Raw genomic sequence first — 13,638 nt, 5'->3', positions numbered from 1 at the left:
CCAGCAAGATGAAAGATGTTCTTTTATTTTGTGCTGTGACATGTGTGCACGAGTTTTGCTATATAAGTGGATGTTAAAAAGTTAAGAGGAAAAAAGGGAGGCTCAATGTGCAAATCTTGTGGTGTGCAACCAGAAAGAGGAAGAAGTTACCATGCATGTGGCCAGAATTTTTTTCTTTCCTTAAAAAACCTGACATATGTTTCTAGATAAGCAATTTATCAATAAACTTGTATTATTTAAAGACAGCTCAAAGGACACAGATCTATGGACAGTGAAGAGTTTTAAAGAAATTAATGGCACACTGAAATAATTATTACATAAGTTATTTATTGTCATTTGACACTTTTCACTCTCCATAAGGAGCAGCAGTTTGGTATTAAGCTTTGAAAATATTGTATAAAAAGCAAGTTTATCCCTCATATAGCTTTTATTATTTCTTTGATTTGGTCTTATAATGTATTAGTTCTTAGAAAAATGTACATTTTGAAAACTTAAAAAAAAATCTTCAGTCCTATATTATAAAAAAAAATAATGTAAAATTATGCTGTTCCTCTAAATTACTCTAAAATATATATTACAGACAGATTATGAATAAAACATGAGGTGCTGTTAGCATGAGTTTTATTAGAGGTTTAGATTCATAATGTTTCTTTGCAGTTGGGCAGGTTTTACAAGTTTATCCTGTTTATCCTGTGACTGGAAAATGTCAAATCTTGCAACAGTGGCGATTGGCGCCAATTTTTGTTATCAATGAGCGTGACGCACATGCGCCATGCTGGATAAAAATGCGGCCTGCTCCTGGCCACACAGAGACACAAAACTGCTGGTCTGGTACTCATGAACTTTGGGACCTGATTGAAAACGATCTCCCAAGACGTGGAATCTGAGTGGACAGAAACTTTAGTGGATCCGACTGAAATCATGTCAGTGTTCATCGAAGCCGAGCTTGGCGTCCTGTACTTGACCTACAAGTGATGGCAAGCAGGCCGCGGGAGCGCCATGTTGGTTAGTTGGTTATTTTTCAGAAACCTTATTCTAAGTTTTTGTCTTTTTTCACCGATACGAAGCTGAAGTTGGTAAAAAAATTTTTTACTCTAGATAAAAAATTACAACACCTCAAACTTGGAATGGATTATTCTCCTCTAATCGCAGAATATTTAAAACTATATTTGGGATTTGTGAAACGTTTGTCTGATTTCAGTGATATGTAAACTAAACAGTATTTTAAAGTCTGTCCTTTGAGCGAGGGAGCCAGTGTAGGGGCTTTAAAACTGGTGTTATCTTGCTGGTTTTAGTAAGGACGCGAGCAGCAGCGTTCTGGATCAGCTGCAGCTGTTTGATTGATTTGTTGGGCAGACCTGTGAAGACGCTGTTGCAATAATCAACGTGACTGAAAATAAACACATGGATGAGTTTCTCTAGATCTCGCTGAGACTTAAGTCCTCTAATGCTGGAGATGTTCTTCAGTTGATAGAAGGCTGACTTTGTAATGGTCTTTATGTGTCTCTGAAGGTTCAGGTCAGAGTCCATCACAACTCCCAGGTTTCTTGATAATGTTATCCCCAATGTTTGACGTTGTCCAGGATGTTTATTTTTCATTTTGTCTCTAGTGCTTAACATTGTCCTTGATGTTTAAGGTTATATAAGGTTAAATTGTCATTATTACTATGTTTACTGTATCTGAAATGGTTTACTTTATCTTCTATGTTTAACGCAAAAAGAAAATTTTCTGGAGATGAAATTTGACGTCTGATAAACATTGGGAATAATGTTAAACAACTGCATTTGATAACAGACTGCCATACAACATACTAATGCCCAAAAAACATCTTGTGGCGATCTAAATCTGTTTAATTTCATTTCACTAAAGACCTGTTTCACCCATCTGATACAGTTTCAGTTTCACAAATGCCTTTGCATTTGAAATATATTTTAAAAGGTAGGATATTCTCACAAAAGGACTAGTGCAAACATCTGCGATAGCTTTTTGTTTTAAACCGATATGATATTCTGATGAAGGAAGTGATATTTTTGGGGTTTTGTCGTGTATATACATTGTTCCAATGCCAGTTCAGTCTCATCACTCAAAGACTGATATCCAATGAACATATTTCACATTAACACAACACGCTGTTGTTTTTGGTTTGTGAACATCATGGTAGTCGTCTTAGACTCATAGAACCGACAGATAGACACAGCCATCTGTCCGTGCTGCGGTAGGAAAATCTGACGAGGTGGCACAGAAAGTCAGAACACTGGTTCAAACCTCGAATGGGTCAGACAGGAAATATTAATCCCGGAACGTGGAAGAATCTGATCCTGTTCCACTTTATCCAGGCTTAGCACTTTACATGCCAGCCCTCACTGCATGCGTGTGTGTGTGTGTGTGTGTGTGAAAGAGAGAGTGTGTGTTTTTGCTCACACTCCTGTGGGGGAGATGCAGGACAGTGTGTGTTTGCAGATGGCGTCACAGGAACAGCTGCTCATACAGCTGAGCTCCACTCATGTGGTGTCCCTATGACAGGACGTCACAAAGGTTACATTGTCTACGACACACTGAAGAACAATAGAGGATTTCTAATGAGCTGCATTGTGAGGGAATTCATCAAATTCTTTGTAATGTTAAACAACTCTCCTGGCACAAAAACATTATACAATACGATTATATGTTCTTTAACATTATTCTTTTCATGGAGGATTTTACTAAAGCCTTACATTATGATTGATTAGTTCCTTTATTTTAGTAATTTAATTGAAAAAGTGATTTCAGGATTATGGTTAGTAAGATAATGAAAGTCAGCAAATATTACATAAAACCAACAATAGCAAAAATGATATTTAATGCAGAAAGGCTCTGGCCCACATAGTCATGGAGAAGACAGCTGACTTGGTAGCTCTGCTGAGTCATTTGCAGCCTCTACATAAAGAGCAAACCTCAAAACGTAATGGCTAATCATGCCGGCTGTTCACAGAGTGCTGTTTCAAAGCTAGGAGACAGAAAGTCCAGTCAAAGGAAAAGATGGGGCTTTATACCAAAGCGGAGAGTGCAAATATTCTACAGTACATGGACATTTCATATTGAAATTCCTTTTGAGAGATTTCATGCAATCCTCTTGATTTGCTGAAAAACTTGAGATCTGGCTTTCGTTATCTGTCAGCCATAATCACCAACAATAACAGAAATAAGTTTGAATGAATTTTCAGATCAACTTTTTGATTTGACTTATTTTTTGAGTCAAGAATAAGAGAAGTGAACAGTGAATTAAGTACTGTAACCATAAGTTACCATAAGTATGAATAACTGCATATTTGTATTTTTCTTGATTACGTCTGCTAAAAAGTTTCTTAGTATTCATCTCTCACAAATATACATATTAACAACATATATATGTTGACAATTTTCATCTTTTCACCAACCATAAGCTACTGTATGAAATAGCAAAAGCATTTTTTGCGTACTGTATTCTAGATTTGCATGTTCTACATCACCTTTCAAATTGGTTTACTGAAATAAACCTTGAGAAGCACTTACACATGCACTTTTGTCATCCATCTGCATGTAATATGCTACTGTGCTACTTTTCTCCTGCACAACAAAACCCGTAAGCGGCTTAGCCCACCGAAACTGTACAAACACGAAACAGTAAGTGAGGCTTGGTTATGTCTCTCTGTACAGTTTTATTTACATGATACTATTCTGTTGTAATGCTGGATAGCAAGATTATATGCAATACATAAATATCAACACAGTTTGTTGTTTTTTTTTTTTCACTTTTTTGTACAAATTTGCATATAACTAAGAATCAAAAAAAAAAAGAAAAGAAAAAAAACTCAGTTATTTTAATGAAAAGCATTCTCACTGGGGGAAAAGTAACAAGTCACAAACATACACGTGTCAGGCAGCCATGAAAACACACTTTTCTTTTTCATTTTTTTGCACAGGGAAGTGCACATGCACACGCACAAATGCACACTTGCGCTCTATAGATCGATAAACGCTTGACAGATGAGAAGTTACGTCTAATCTCAGTTTCTATTATTTTTCATTAATCTAGCTCTGGCATGCTCCTGTACTTCTGTAAACATGTGCTGATAAACCGGGTAGCTCCACAGCTAAAAAGGACGGGAGGAAGGAGGAGAGGGGGGACACACACCCACGTAATAACACACACACACACACTGTGCTCACATGACTGTTGTGTTAGCGCAAAAAAAAAAAAAAAAAATCCATAAATGCACCAAGTCCATGCGTCAACATCAGTACAATGGAAGAAGAAAAAAAAAATTTGATAAAATAAAAATCAGATAATTGTCTCTGGAAATGAAATGCCCCCCCAAAAAAAACCCTAAGGCGAGTGATATTTCTGAAACACTAAAGCAGATGAAAAGCAACTCATGCATTTATTCCATTCATTTATGCCCCTCGCAACATTTGAAATTGGCGCACCCGGCACATCAGGAACGGGTGCCGGCGTCTGCCCTCTCAGGCCGAACATCAGCGCTCAGCCCCGGCACCAGTCGATCGATTGCGATCAGATCTGGGACCATATTTCCAAGTCGGGTTTGTTGTTCAGATCTGATTGAAGAGTGGGGGGGGATCTTTGTGTGTATTATGAAAACCCAAACTATGAAAGTGAACACAGGTGAGCTAATTGGAGGTTCAATCAGGGATTCAGATAGAAGGGAAGACAACACAGCAGCTCTGAGGTAGGTAAAGCTAGGAGAAACACGGTAAAAAAAAAAAAAAAATTCTCCTATTCAAGAGTGATGCTTACGTTTTTTCTTTAGGATTAAGGGACAAAGCGGGCAGATTTCTTTTTCTCTGTAATCTGAATCCTTTGAGGGTTTAGTAAAAATGGCTGTTTGGCACAAAATGACAACCTGGTTTTGGTGAGGGGAGCACAGCATATCCTGGACATCATGCCTGGTCTGCTCTTAATAAAACACAAAAAATAAAACAAAAAAGGAAAAGGACTCAACGGCGGCAAATTCACACCACAGAAAACGAGATTAAAACAATCTAATGAATTAATGAAAATGAAAAAAAGTGATCATTCATGCATCTCCCTCAGGTAGGGTCTTTCGATTTTTTTCTCGATTTTTTTTTTTTCCATCATTTTTATGAATCAAGTCCTTTTGATTTAGCCATTTGCACTCATGTCAAAGGTTTTCACTCATTCTCCAGTCTTTCGCAAGATGTTTCCTCATTTCCAACACCATCCCCCCCATCTATATTCTCTGGATCTTGTCAGCCACAACCACGGGATTCTCTTTGCGGATCTTGGCGGCAGCCTCGGCCTTGTAATCGTAGGGACAGTTGTGCTTATCGGAGTATCGATGGATACCACAGAACAGGTTACCACAGCGACAGTCGAACCCTGGAAGGTCAAAAGGGAAATATTTAAAACAACCACATTCAACCATATAAACAACCAAATTAAACTGGGAAAACTCAGTAAGTGACTTATGGAAAATATAGCCGCAATCTTTGAATAGTCTGATAACAGCCTACCTGTAAGGCCCACTCTTTTGCGGCACATGAAGCATCGGTTTTTCTTGGGTTTGGGGGTTTCACCCTTGCTTTCTTCAGTGCTGGGAGAAGCTACCGGAGAAGGACTAGAAGCAGCAGGCTGGCTTACAACTACATACAACAATAAAAAAAATAAAGATGTATTTATGTCATGCAGATGAAAAGTATTAAAACAGCAACTGCTGTGTAGATTCATCCCAAATAATTTCCTTTCCTTCAGACATGAACTGGTTTTCGTTTCAAAAGACTACTAACATTTCCAGTCATACAATTTTTACAGTTTAAAAATATTCAGGAGTGACCTGAATTTAGTGTGATAACTAACCAGCTGGTGTTAGCTTCTTATGTTTGTGTTGCTCTATGAAAGAGGGAAATGCTGCAGAAAGCTTTCGAAAACAATTATTCAATTTAGCCAGTTCTCACTCTATTTTTAATAGCTATAATAAAATAATTAAATGTTATAAATATAATGTTATTACACTTGAAGCACTGTGCTGTGTTACAGAGATGTTTTAGAAAAAAATTTGCCTTAAAAGAAACTAATGCCAGACAGACAATTAATGATGATAACTAAAGCAACATTTTCACCCAATGTTATTTGAATGTGAAAATCTCCTTCCAGTTCCATGTCTGCTTTGTGTGCCTCTCATCTGCACACTGGCATTGTTGGAAAACAGCACTCTACGCTGAGCAGGACTCCAGCAGGCAGAATCTAATCTGACTCTTTCCTCCAGTTTAGAGGTATTTTTAAACAGGCTTATTTTTAGATGCCATCTCCTTCTCAGAAGCTCTAAGTAAAACCGGCTGTTAAATTTAAGCTGTGCTGCGAAGCATCAGAAATAAACTGAGGCCTGCCCTTGGACCTTACAAAGCAGAATCAAGGTGTCCGTGAGCTTTTGGCGATCTGTGCGTGTGTCTGAAAAACAAACGTGCGACATGTCTCACCAGGCTCTAGGAGTTCAGGCTTGTCCTCTCTGGAGATGCTCATCTCTGTCATCTGTTGGGTTACAGGAAGAGATCCTTGAACAGTCCTGCTGGTTTAAAAAAAATTCGAACGAGAGTCCCGTTAGCTAGGAAGACGTTTATAAAGATTCGAAGGCGAGGAGAGCTTATTGATCGAGCCAAGCCATCTGCAGCCATTACTGACCTAGACATGTCTGGTGAGGAGGCAGGGGAGGCGTCAACCTTAGCTAGACTGGCTTCTAGTCTCTGGATGGCTGAGGCCTCTGAGGTAGGACTAGCAGTGGAGCCTTAATGACAAAACACAGAAGGAGATTTTTAAAAAATCGTTTAAAATGCACATTTCCCCGAAGAGGTAGTAAAATTAATAGAATGAATCAATAAAAAAAAAATCAGCTGCTTTGGCATAGCTATATGCTTGTCCTACTCTTTAATTACACATCTTTAGGAAAGAATATACAAACAAGTACATAAAAAAATAACAAAACTAAGTAAATAAATAATTATGATAATAATAACTTCTTTAACAAAGACGCTCATGCTCTGTATGATGCCTTACCCATTGGGCTCATGCGATCGCTGCTCTGCTGTCGCGTCAGGTGTTCCTTGTAGCAAACAGAGCACATCCCATTGGTTCTTGGGTTGCCATAGAAACCACAGCCTGTGGCACAAAGCATGGGGACCGGGCTCTGGTTCGTCTCTTGAGCCATTGCTAAGAGGAAGAGAAAGAAGCAGAGTGTGAATGATTAGTGCTGTTGCGACAGAGTGAGAGAGAGAGAGAAAAGCACCTTTTCTTTAGAAAGAACTGAAAGCAAAAAAAAAGAAAAAAAGATGTGTTTTTTTCTGCTGATCTAGTTTATAGACTGACTGACCGCAGGTTCAGACCATGAGAAGTCAAAAACATGTCTCCGTTTCGACTTGCCCTTTTGCATGAATACAATAATGAGCGGTTCTCCACAGGAAGTTTAGACAACAAGCAGCGCTCACTCTGTTCTGCTCACCGATTTTCCTCCACCCGGCTCTCCGATCACAGCGTTCCTTGTTTTGTCCACTTCTTGTCAAAACCTTTTCTGATGAACTGGCCCTTCTTCCTCATAGGCCGCTACAGAGACTCCCTTTCATGGCCTTATCGGGTCATTCACGGAAACCCATAACAATAAAAGCACAAAGTGAAGCTCTGACTCACAAGCAGCTGCTGCTCCACAGTACGACAAACATTTCTCGTCAGGTACAGCCACTTTCTGCTGGCCAAAAGAGAAGCAACAAAGTAGTTCAGCAGTTTAAGGAGGCGTCCTGCGTTTCAAGGTGTTGGGAAAAGTTCCTGTGCCACAGAAAAACAAGCCTCCGTGTGTGTGTTTGTGTGTCTGCTTGAGCAATTTGGCAGAACATGTAGTGCTGTGACGTTACGGTCTGCCTTTGATGCAGCAGGACACCACAGGAAGTTGTGTAATAAGACACACTGACTTTTACGCAACACATCAAAAACACCTCTGATGAACAGACAGGAAGACCCAGATCTGCCCATCCTTATTGAGAGGCTGTTTAGCATATCATTTGATCCCATCAACAGCCTCATATTTCCCTAGTAAACAACCTTTGGCCTCGCTCTGCTGTGACTCGACAAGCGCTTTTATTGTCTTAAAAAGCTTGTTTATATCCAGCTGACAGACAAACAGGAGAAAAATCAAGTCAATGTTCAAGGAGAGGCCGGCAGGTGTGTGTTTTTTTTTAGGATGTCGCGTACATGAACGCTTGGGGGCTTCTTATCAGCAAGCGCCACAAAGTACTCTAACTCACTCGCACCCTCCTTCCATGCCCCTTTACACCAACAAGCTAGTTCTGTGTCAATAAAGCTCTTGGAAAAGCTTACAAAAGGCCACTGCCAATTGAGTCACATGTTCAACTGCAAACTCTTGAAAAACACCAGACAGAGTGAGTGAGCTAGGAACATTTGGAAGATCAAAACCTCCCATACTAACAATAAATATAGATATGAATAAGTGGTTCAATAACATAATTATGTCACCGGAAAACTATTTTGTCGTTCCATAAAGAGCATCTTAATTCGGTATTGTCGTGGCCACTTGTTTAATATTCAATAATGAGCTTGTCACTCCTCAGTTTGTTTTTCTTTCCAATTTTATTTTCCTGACATTTACTTAACTATAAAGAACATATTCATAAAGACATTTTTAAACTGGATTTATTGAATATATTATTTATTATTTTAAGGCATGCTTTGTCTTCTCTAGATTGGCAGCTAAAGCTCAAAATGAAATGGTTCATGTTTGCTCATTCGTTACCTTTTGGTTCACATGCCACACGAACCACAGACCTGTCTACATATACCTACGTTGTTAAGCAATCATACTGTCTATCATTTGCTGTGAATAGAAGGATTATGGGATAAGAATTAGTCATTTTTTGATTACAACAAACAAAATGAGCTATTTTCTACAGCTGGGTAATGATAAAAAAATGCTGCAGTTCAAGTTATGGCTGAGTGTTATTGTTTTGTTTTTGTAGCAGCACAGCTGCACCGCTCAATGTGACTTTTTGATAACAGGCCGTCTTTATTTTTAGTGAATTATTTTTGTTAGACTCTCTCACTGCAGGTGAATAGATTCAGAGTAGAGATGCTGGTGTCGCCCGGTGTTCCCTTGACTGGCAGGTCAAATGCTGACAGATGAGATTTCCTTCCCCCTCATGTTGAACAAATGCATTAAAATGAACTCCCATTGATTTATCTCTATATACAATCAAGCAACACTCTGTATTATCTGAAATATTGCCAATTTCTGAAACAAAAAAGCTGCACTAAGTATTTTGGTATGTGTGTTGTGGTTCTTAATAAATAAATTGAATTGTCCCAAGATTGGAATGGGTGTCAAAGAGCCCTATTGTGATTGTCATTACAATCACAATTAATATCACAGAAGATTTAAAACTTTATGCCTATAAAAGCCCATCCCTACATAGAAATCTAACATTAGGAATAAAACATCACTGGTGATATTTATGTTAATTTTTCCATTTAATTCAAACCTGCCATCTCTATCAAAGAACACGAAGCACAAAGCTAACAAAATTGAAATGATTTACCAGTAAAATTAAAAGCATTTCTAATTTATAGCCAAAAGTTGCAACAAGCTTTTGATCTTCACTTTAGTCATTATTAAATAAACAAAATGTATAGTGATAAAAACGTTATGTCTGTATCGCCATTCAGAAAACTGACATTTGACCCACCAAAGGCTTTCGATCTGACAAGATCGACCTTAATGAGGTGCATTATGCATTAGAAAACCCACCTGACAGGGCAAGGCAGGGAGTTTCCAGCAGACACAACCACTCACCACAGTTTCCTTTCACAAAAATGTTAATCGCATGCAGCAGGAACTTATGAGAAAGCCTCAGTCTTGTTTTCTATAAGACACCAGTTTAAACCAACATATATGGGGTTAACTTTAGCAAACAAAGGGAAAGCTCATATTTCAGGCCCTGCTGGTGGCGTTGGAAAGTCCTGAGTCACAGTGAAGGACAGGACAGAAACTGGGGATAATTCTCCATAAAAACAAACTAAAGCTGAAAACCACCACCAGAAGTTGGTAGAAAAAGCCCTAACTGGGGTATTTTGAGAAACATTCAGTAGCCGAGCCAGAGTGAAACGTCCTTCCTTTGTTTCTTCTTTCCTCCTTTGTCTGCTGCCTCCTTGCTTCCTGTTTTTAAATCACTATGTGTCTCGCATTTATCGCAACACTTGCGCCTAAAACGGATTTCCAAAGTGTCCCTAACCAAGCCACGTCAAAAATCCTCATTATATAATCACCTTTAGTCGCTAAGAAGCGACTTTTTTAAAGCCCTCGCGTCGAGCGAAATCTCTCGTCTCACCCAACGGCTCCAACTACAAGCTAACCGTTGTATTTAATTACGTTACAGTCGAAGCAACGGCTGCGAGTTTCATTTGAGTGCAGCTTCTCTCTCTTTCTCTCGCTCCACTTGTCTATTCGGCTTATAAATTTTCTATTTGTAGACAGGAATTAACAGGCTTTTGGTTCACCCCATCCCCCCAGCTCGGGACAGCAGGCTGAGAAGCAGAGACTGTGAGCAGCGCTACCTCAGCTCCCTCCCTGGATTTTTTTTTTTTAAACACAAAGTCACGTTCGAGGACTTGTGATATTTCAAGTCAGGTGGAGGACACGGTGGGAGGTGGAGGTGGCAAAGACAAAGAAGGTTGATCACCGCAAACCGTGCGACCTTTTAATCCATCAGTAAAGGTCGCCATTATCTCGTCAAAAGCACACGTCTCGAGTGTTTTACCTCGATACAAATCGCTTTCTCTGCAACGCCAATCCACTTCATGAGAAAACAACAAAAAAAATCCATGATCACCTGCTGAAAATCGATGGGTTTCTCGCGAGAGGACAGGAAAAGCGGTTGTCTTTGTCAGAAAAGGTCGAAGTTATTGTGTGGAGTTTCCTTTTTATTTTTCCCCCCGTTTCTGTGTCGTCGTCCTCTCGGTCAGGCGGATTTAGACGGTTTTAAACGTCCCTTCCTAGGCCTCCTGCCTTTTCCTCCTTCCTCTCGCCGTCTCCCGTCCCCTTCTTCTACTGCTGGATGGATGTTTGTTTCCTTCTTTAGCAAGAGGAGTGGTGGGTGATGATGTCACGGGTAAGAACAACGTGTCACCATTGGCTGCCCGGCGGAGCCCCGGAGCGCCCTGAGCAGCTCTGTCTGGCTCTGGTTATTACATGTCTGTCGTCATCCACCCACAAGGACACGAATCCATTTACTGAGTAATACGCCTAAGTGGACGAATGAATGAATAATGACGTGTGCTATACATATTTTTAAAAAGCACCATAATCAAGGAGAGTCTTTTTAAAAATATTATGATTATTTGTGTTATGGTTCTGTTTCTTGATATGTTCATTTCTATCACAAAGCATCAGCAGCACAAGAGAAGATTTGCAACCAGGATATGATGGTGTTTTGTTATGGTAGAGTTGCACTGGTTCAGACAGTGCAGTCAGGAGGTAGCAACAAATATGAAGTTATCAAGAAATATGTAATCAAATCAGTCAAATTTGTACCAGTAAAATCCAATCATATAGATAGATTCGTATTCATTTAAATGTACTTTAAGTACACTTTTTTTTTCTATACCGCATAGCCTTCATAACTGCCTTGATTCTTCATGAGGCGCAGATTCAACAAGGTTTCAGAAACATTTCTCAGAAATTTTGCTCCATATTGTCATGTCAGCGTCACAGTTCTTGTGGCTTTGTTGGCTGCAGAGCCACGCTCCAGTTGTTCACCAGAGTACAGTAAACTCTTGATCAGGTTTAAGAAACAAGACTGAGATGATTTGAGCTTTGTAATATGGTGTAATCAGTCACCTGGAAGTAACCAGCACAAGATGAGAATACCGTGTGCTCACAAAGGGATTGACTGGTGCAACATACTCAGGTAGGCTGTGGCGTTTCAGCTCAGTTGATAATAAAGTCTCTAATGTGTACCTTAAAAACTTTGCTTCAACCAGTAATGCAAGGCAGGATGGAGCCATTCCTTTATCTGCATCAAATTCTGTCCCAGCTGCTTGAATGGCGCAACCCAAATCCAGACCAAATGTTTTGCAGTCTTTCCTTCAAAAAACAAACAAAAAAAAACAGTTGTTCCAATTTACTACTGTCCAATTTTGGTCGCAGTCTGTAAATTTTAGCCACAGTTTCCTGTTCTTTGTTGGCGTTTGGGTACCTTGCGAGGTCTTCCATTGTTTCCTTTCTATTATCTCAAACCAGCATGCACTGTTTTCCTTTGACATAAGCAAAGCAGGAAAGGGAATCTGATCCCTTTCTGTGAACCCGAGAGGTTGGTTGAGTTTCTGAAATACTAAGACCAGCCTGTATAGCAACCAAAAACCACAACATGGTCAAAGTCACATGAACCCTCTTTTCTTCCCCATTGCTACGCTTGCTTCAAAATGCTTTAAGCTGTCTTCACCAGATCTAAATGCTTAAAAGAATTGAGTAGCTGGCAATGTTGACTGATTTTATGTTTGTGTTCTCTGGAAAATTAATTCCTGTTCCTAATAATGGATCCAGTTAGTACTCTCCAATCCAGTAATAATTTAAATAAAATAACATTAATTTTGGTTTATTACATAAATAGAATGCTATTTATCTTGGAAGTCCAGCTGATTGAATCCAGTCATCACAAAACACTAGAAGCTAGAATTTTAACACCTTTTGCCTGTCTGTGTTTGTCCTCTGTAAGGACCAAGATGGTGTGAGATGGCTGGAGTTAACCTGCCACTGTTACACCTCCGATTTTCTAGATGATGTAACCACAGCCCTATATTGCTTATGTAAGGATTTGCCAGCATTGTGGCTTGAGGGTGTAGAGATGACAGACAGTCTGTATGACTATCTGGCCAGGAGAGTCAAGGCGAAAATACACCAAGACCGCAGGGTAGCGGCGGATCAAAGACCTCATCCTTTGCCGTTAACACACACTGGACGGGCTGTGCTAAAACCTGGTGAGACAGAATAGATCACTGGGCTTTAGCCAAGGGCAGTGTTCCTCAACGACGCTGGCATTTGAGAGACAACAAAATTGTTATAGTTTTTATGCCACCAATATGCATCATGCTTTAAAAGTGGAGATGTTTGCCACTTGTTTTATGAAAAAAACCTCTATGTCAGGGGTGTTCAAAGGGTGGTCCACTGTCCACCCACTTGCAGACCCTTGACTGATTATGTGCAATTAAAGAATGGTACACATTTCCCAGGAAAGAGAAATTCAAATTATGCTCTTATTGCTGAAAACAGACAAAAATGTTTTCTGTTTTATTTTTATTTTTGTCAATCCAGCCCAAGAAAAGTTTGTCAACTTTGTGTATTTCTTCTGTTGAAAATGGACAGCCTTTTATGGAGAGTAAACATAAAGTTATTGACAGACAACAGGCATTTAGCAACTATTGCTGCTAATGTTGCAACTATTGTAAGAGATTCAGGGTACATTTTCATAGAGATGCAGCAGTTTGGACAAATATTCTGAGGTCATTGAAAGACCCAAAATCAAAATAAATTACCATCACATTTTTTCTGAAATAAATATGCTGCCAGAGCCAAGAAGCTAATCCCATA

At 39.4% G+C, this 13,638-nt stretch overlaps 1 protein-coding gene across 4 annotated transcripts; it reads right to left on the bottom strand.

Moving 5' to 3' along the window:
• Positions 1–3,658: 3,658 nt before the first annotated feature.
• Positions 3,659–11,137, bottom strand: zfand5a (zinc finger, AN1-type domain 5a). Of its 4 annotated transcripts, none has more exons than XM_055050811.1 (6): positions 10,811–11,137; positions 7,050–7,202; positions 6,678–6,780; positions 6,476–6,564; positions 5,513–5,641; positions 3,659–5,378 (listed from the first exon to the last, which is right to left on the bottom strand). In XM_055050811.1, exons 2-6 carry the CDS (start codon positions 7,198–7,200, stop codon positions 5,230–5,232), a joined length of 621 nt encoding a protein of 206 aa, XP_054906786.1. In that variant the 5' UTR covers positions 7,201–7,202; positions 10,811–11,137; the 3' UTR covers positions 3,659–5,229. The 4 variants fall into 4 exon arrangements, with proteins under 4 accessions (XP_054906786.1, XP_054906784.1, XP_054906788.1 ...); XM_055050809.1 differs by having other exon boundaries at positions 10,883–11,136; XM_055050813.1 differs by having other exon boundaries at positions 6,476–6,561; positions 10,883–11,135.
• Positions 11,138–13,638: the final 2,501 nt, after the last annotated feature.

The sequence above is a fragment of the Poeciliopsis prolifica genome, unplaced genomic scaffold, assembly GCF_027474105.1.
Source record: "Poeciliopsis prolifica strain line A6 unplaced genomic scaffold, Auburn_PproV2 SCAFFOLD031, whole genome shotgun sequence".
NCBI lineage: Eukaryota > Metazoa > Chordata > Actinopteri > Cyprinodontiformes > Poeciliidae > Poeciliopsis > Poeciliopsis prolifica.
Note: the sequence above shows the minus strand (reverse complement) of the source record. Positions and strands in the feature narration are given on the sequence as shown.

What these genes read in the sequence shown, in the direction of transcription:
- zfand5a (XM_055050811.1), bottom strand. Translation starts at nt 7,200, where the DNA reads ATGGCTCAAGAGACGAACCAGAGCCCGGTCCCCATGCTTTGTGCCACA. An exon ending in TCCTCACCAGACATGTCTAG is followed by an intron (nt 6,565 to 6,677) that starts GTCAGTAATGGC and finishes TTTTTAAACCAG; the next exon opens with CAGGACTGTTCAAGGATCTC. An exon ending in GCCTGAACTCCTAGAGCCTG is followed by an intron (nt 5,642 to 6,475) that starts GTGAGACATGTC and finishes TGTTGTATGTAG; the next exon opens with TTGTAAGCCAGCCTGCTGCT.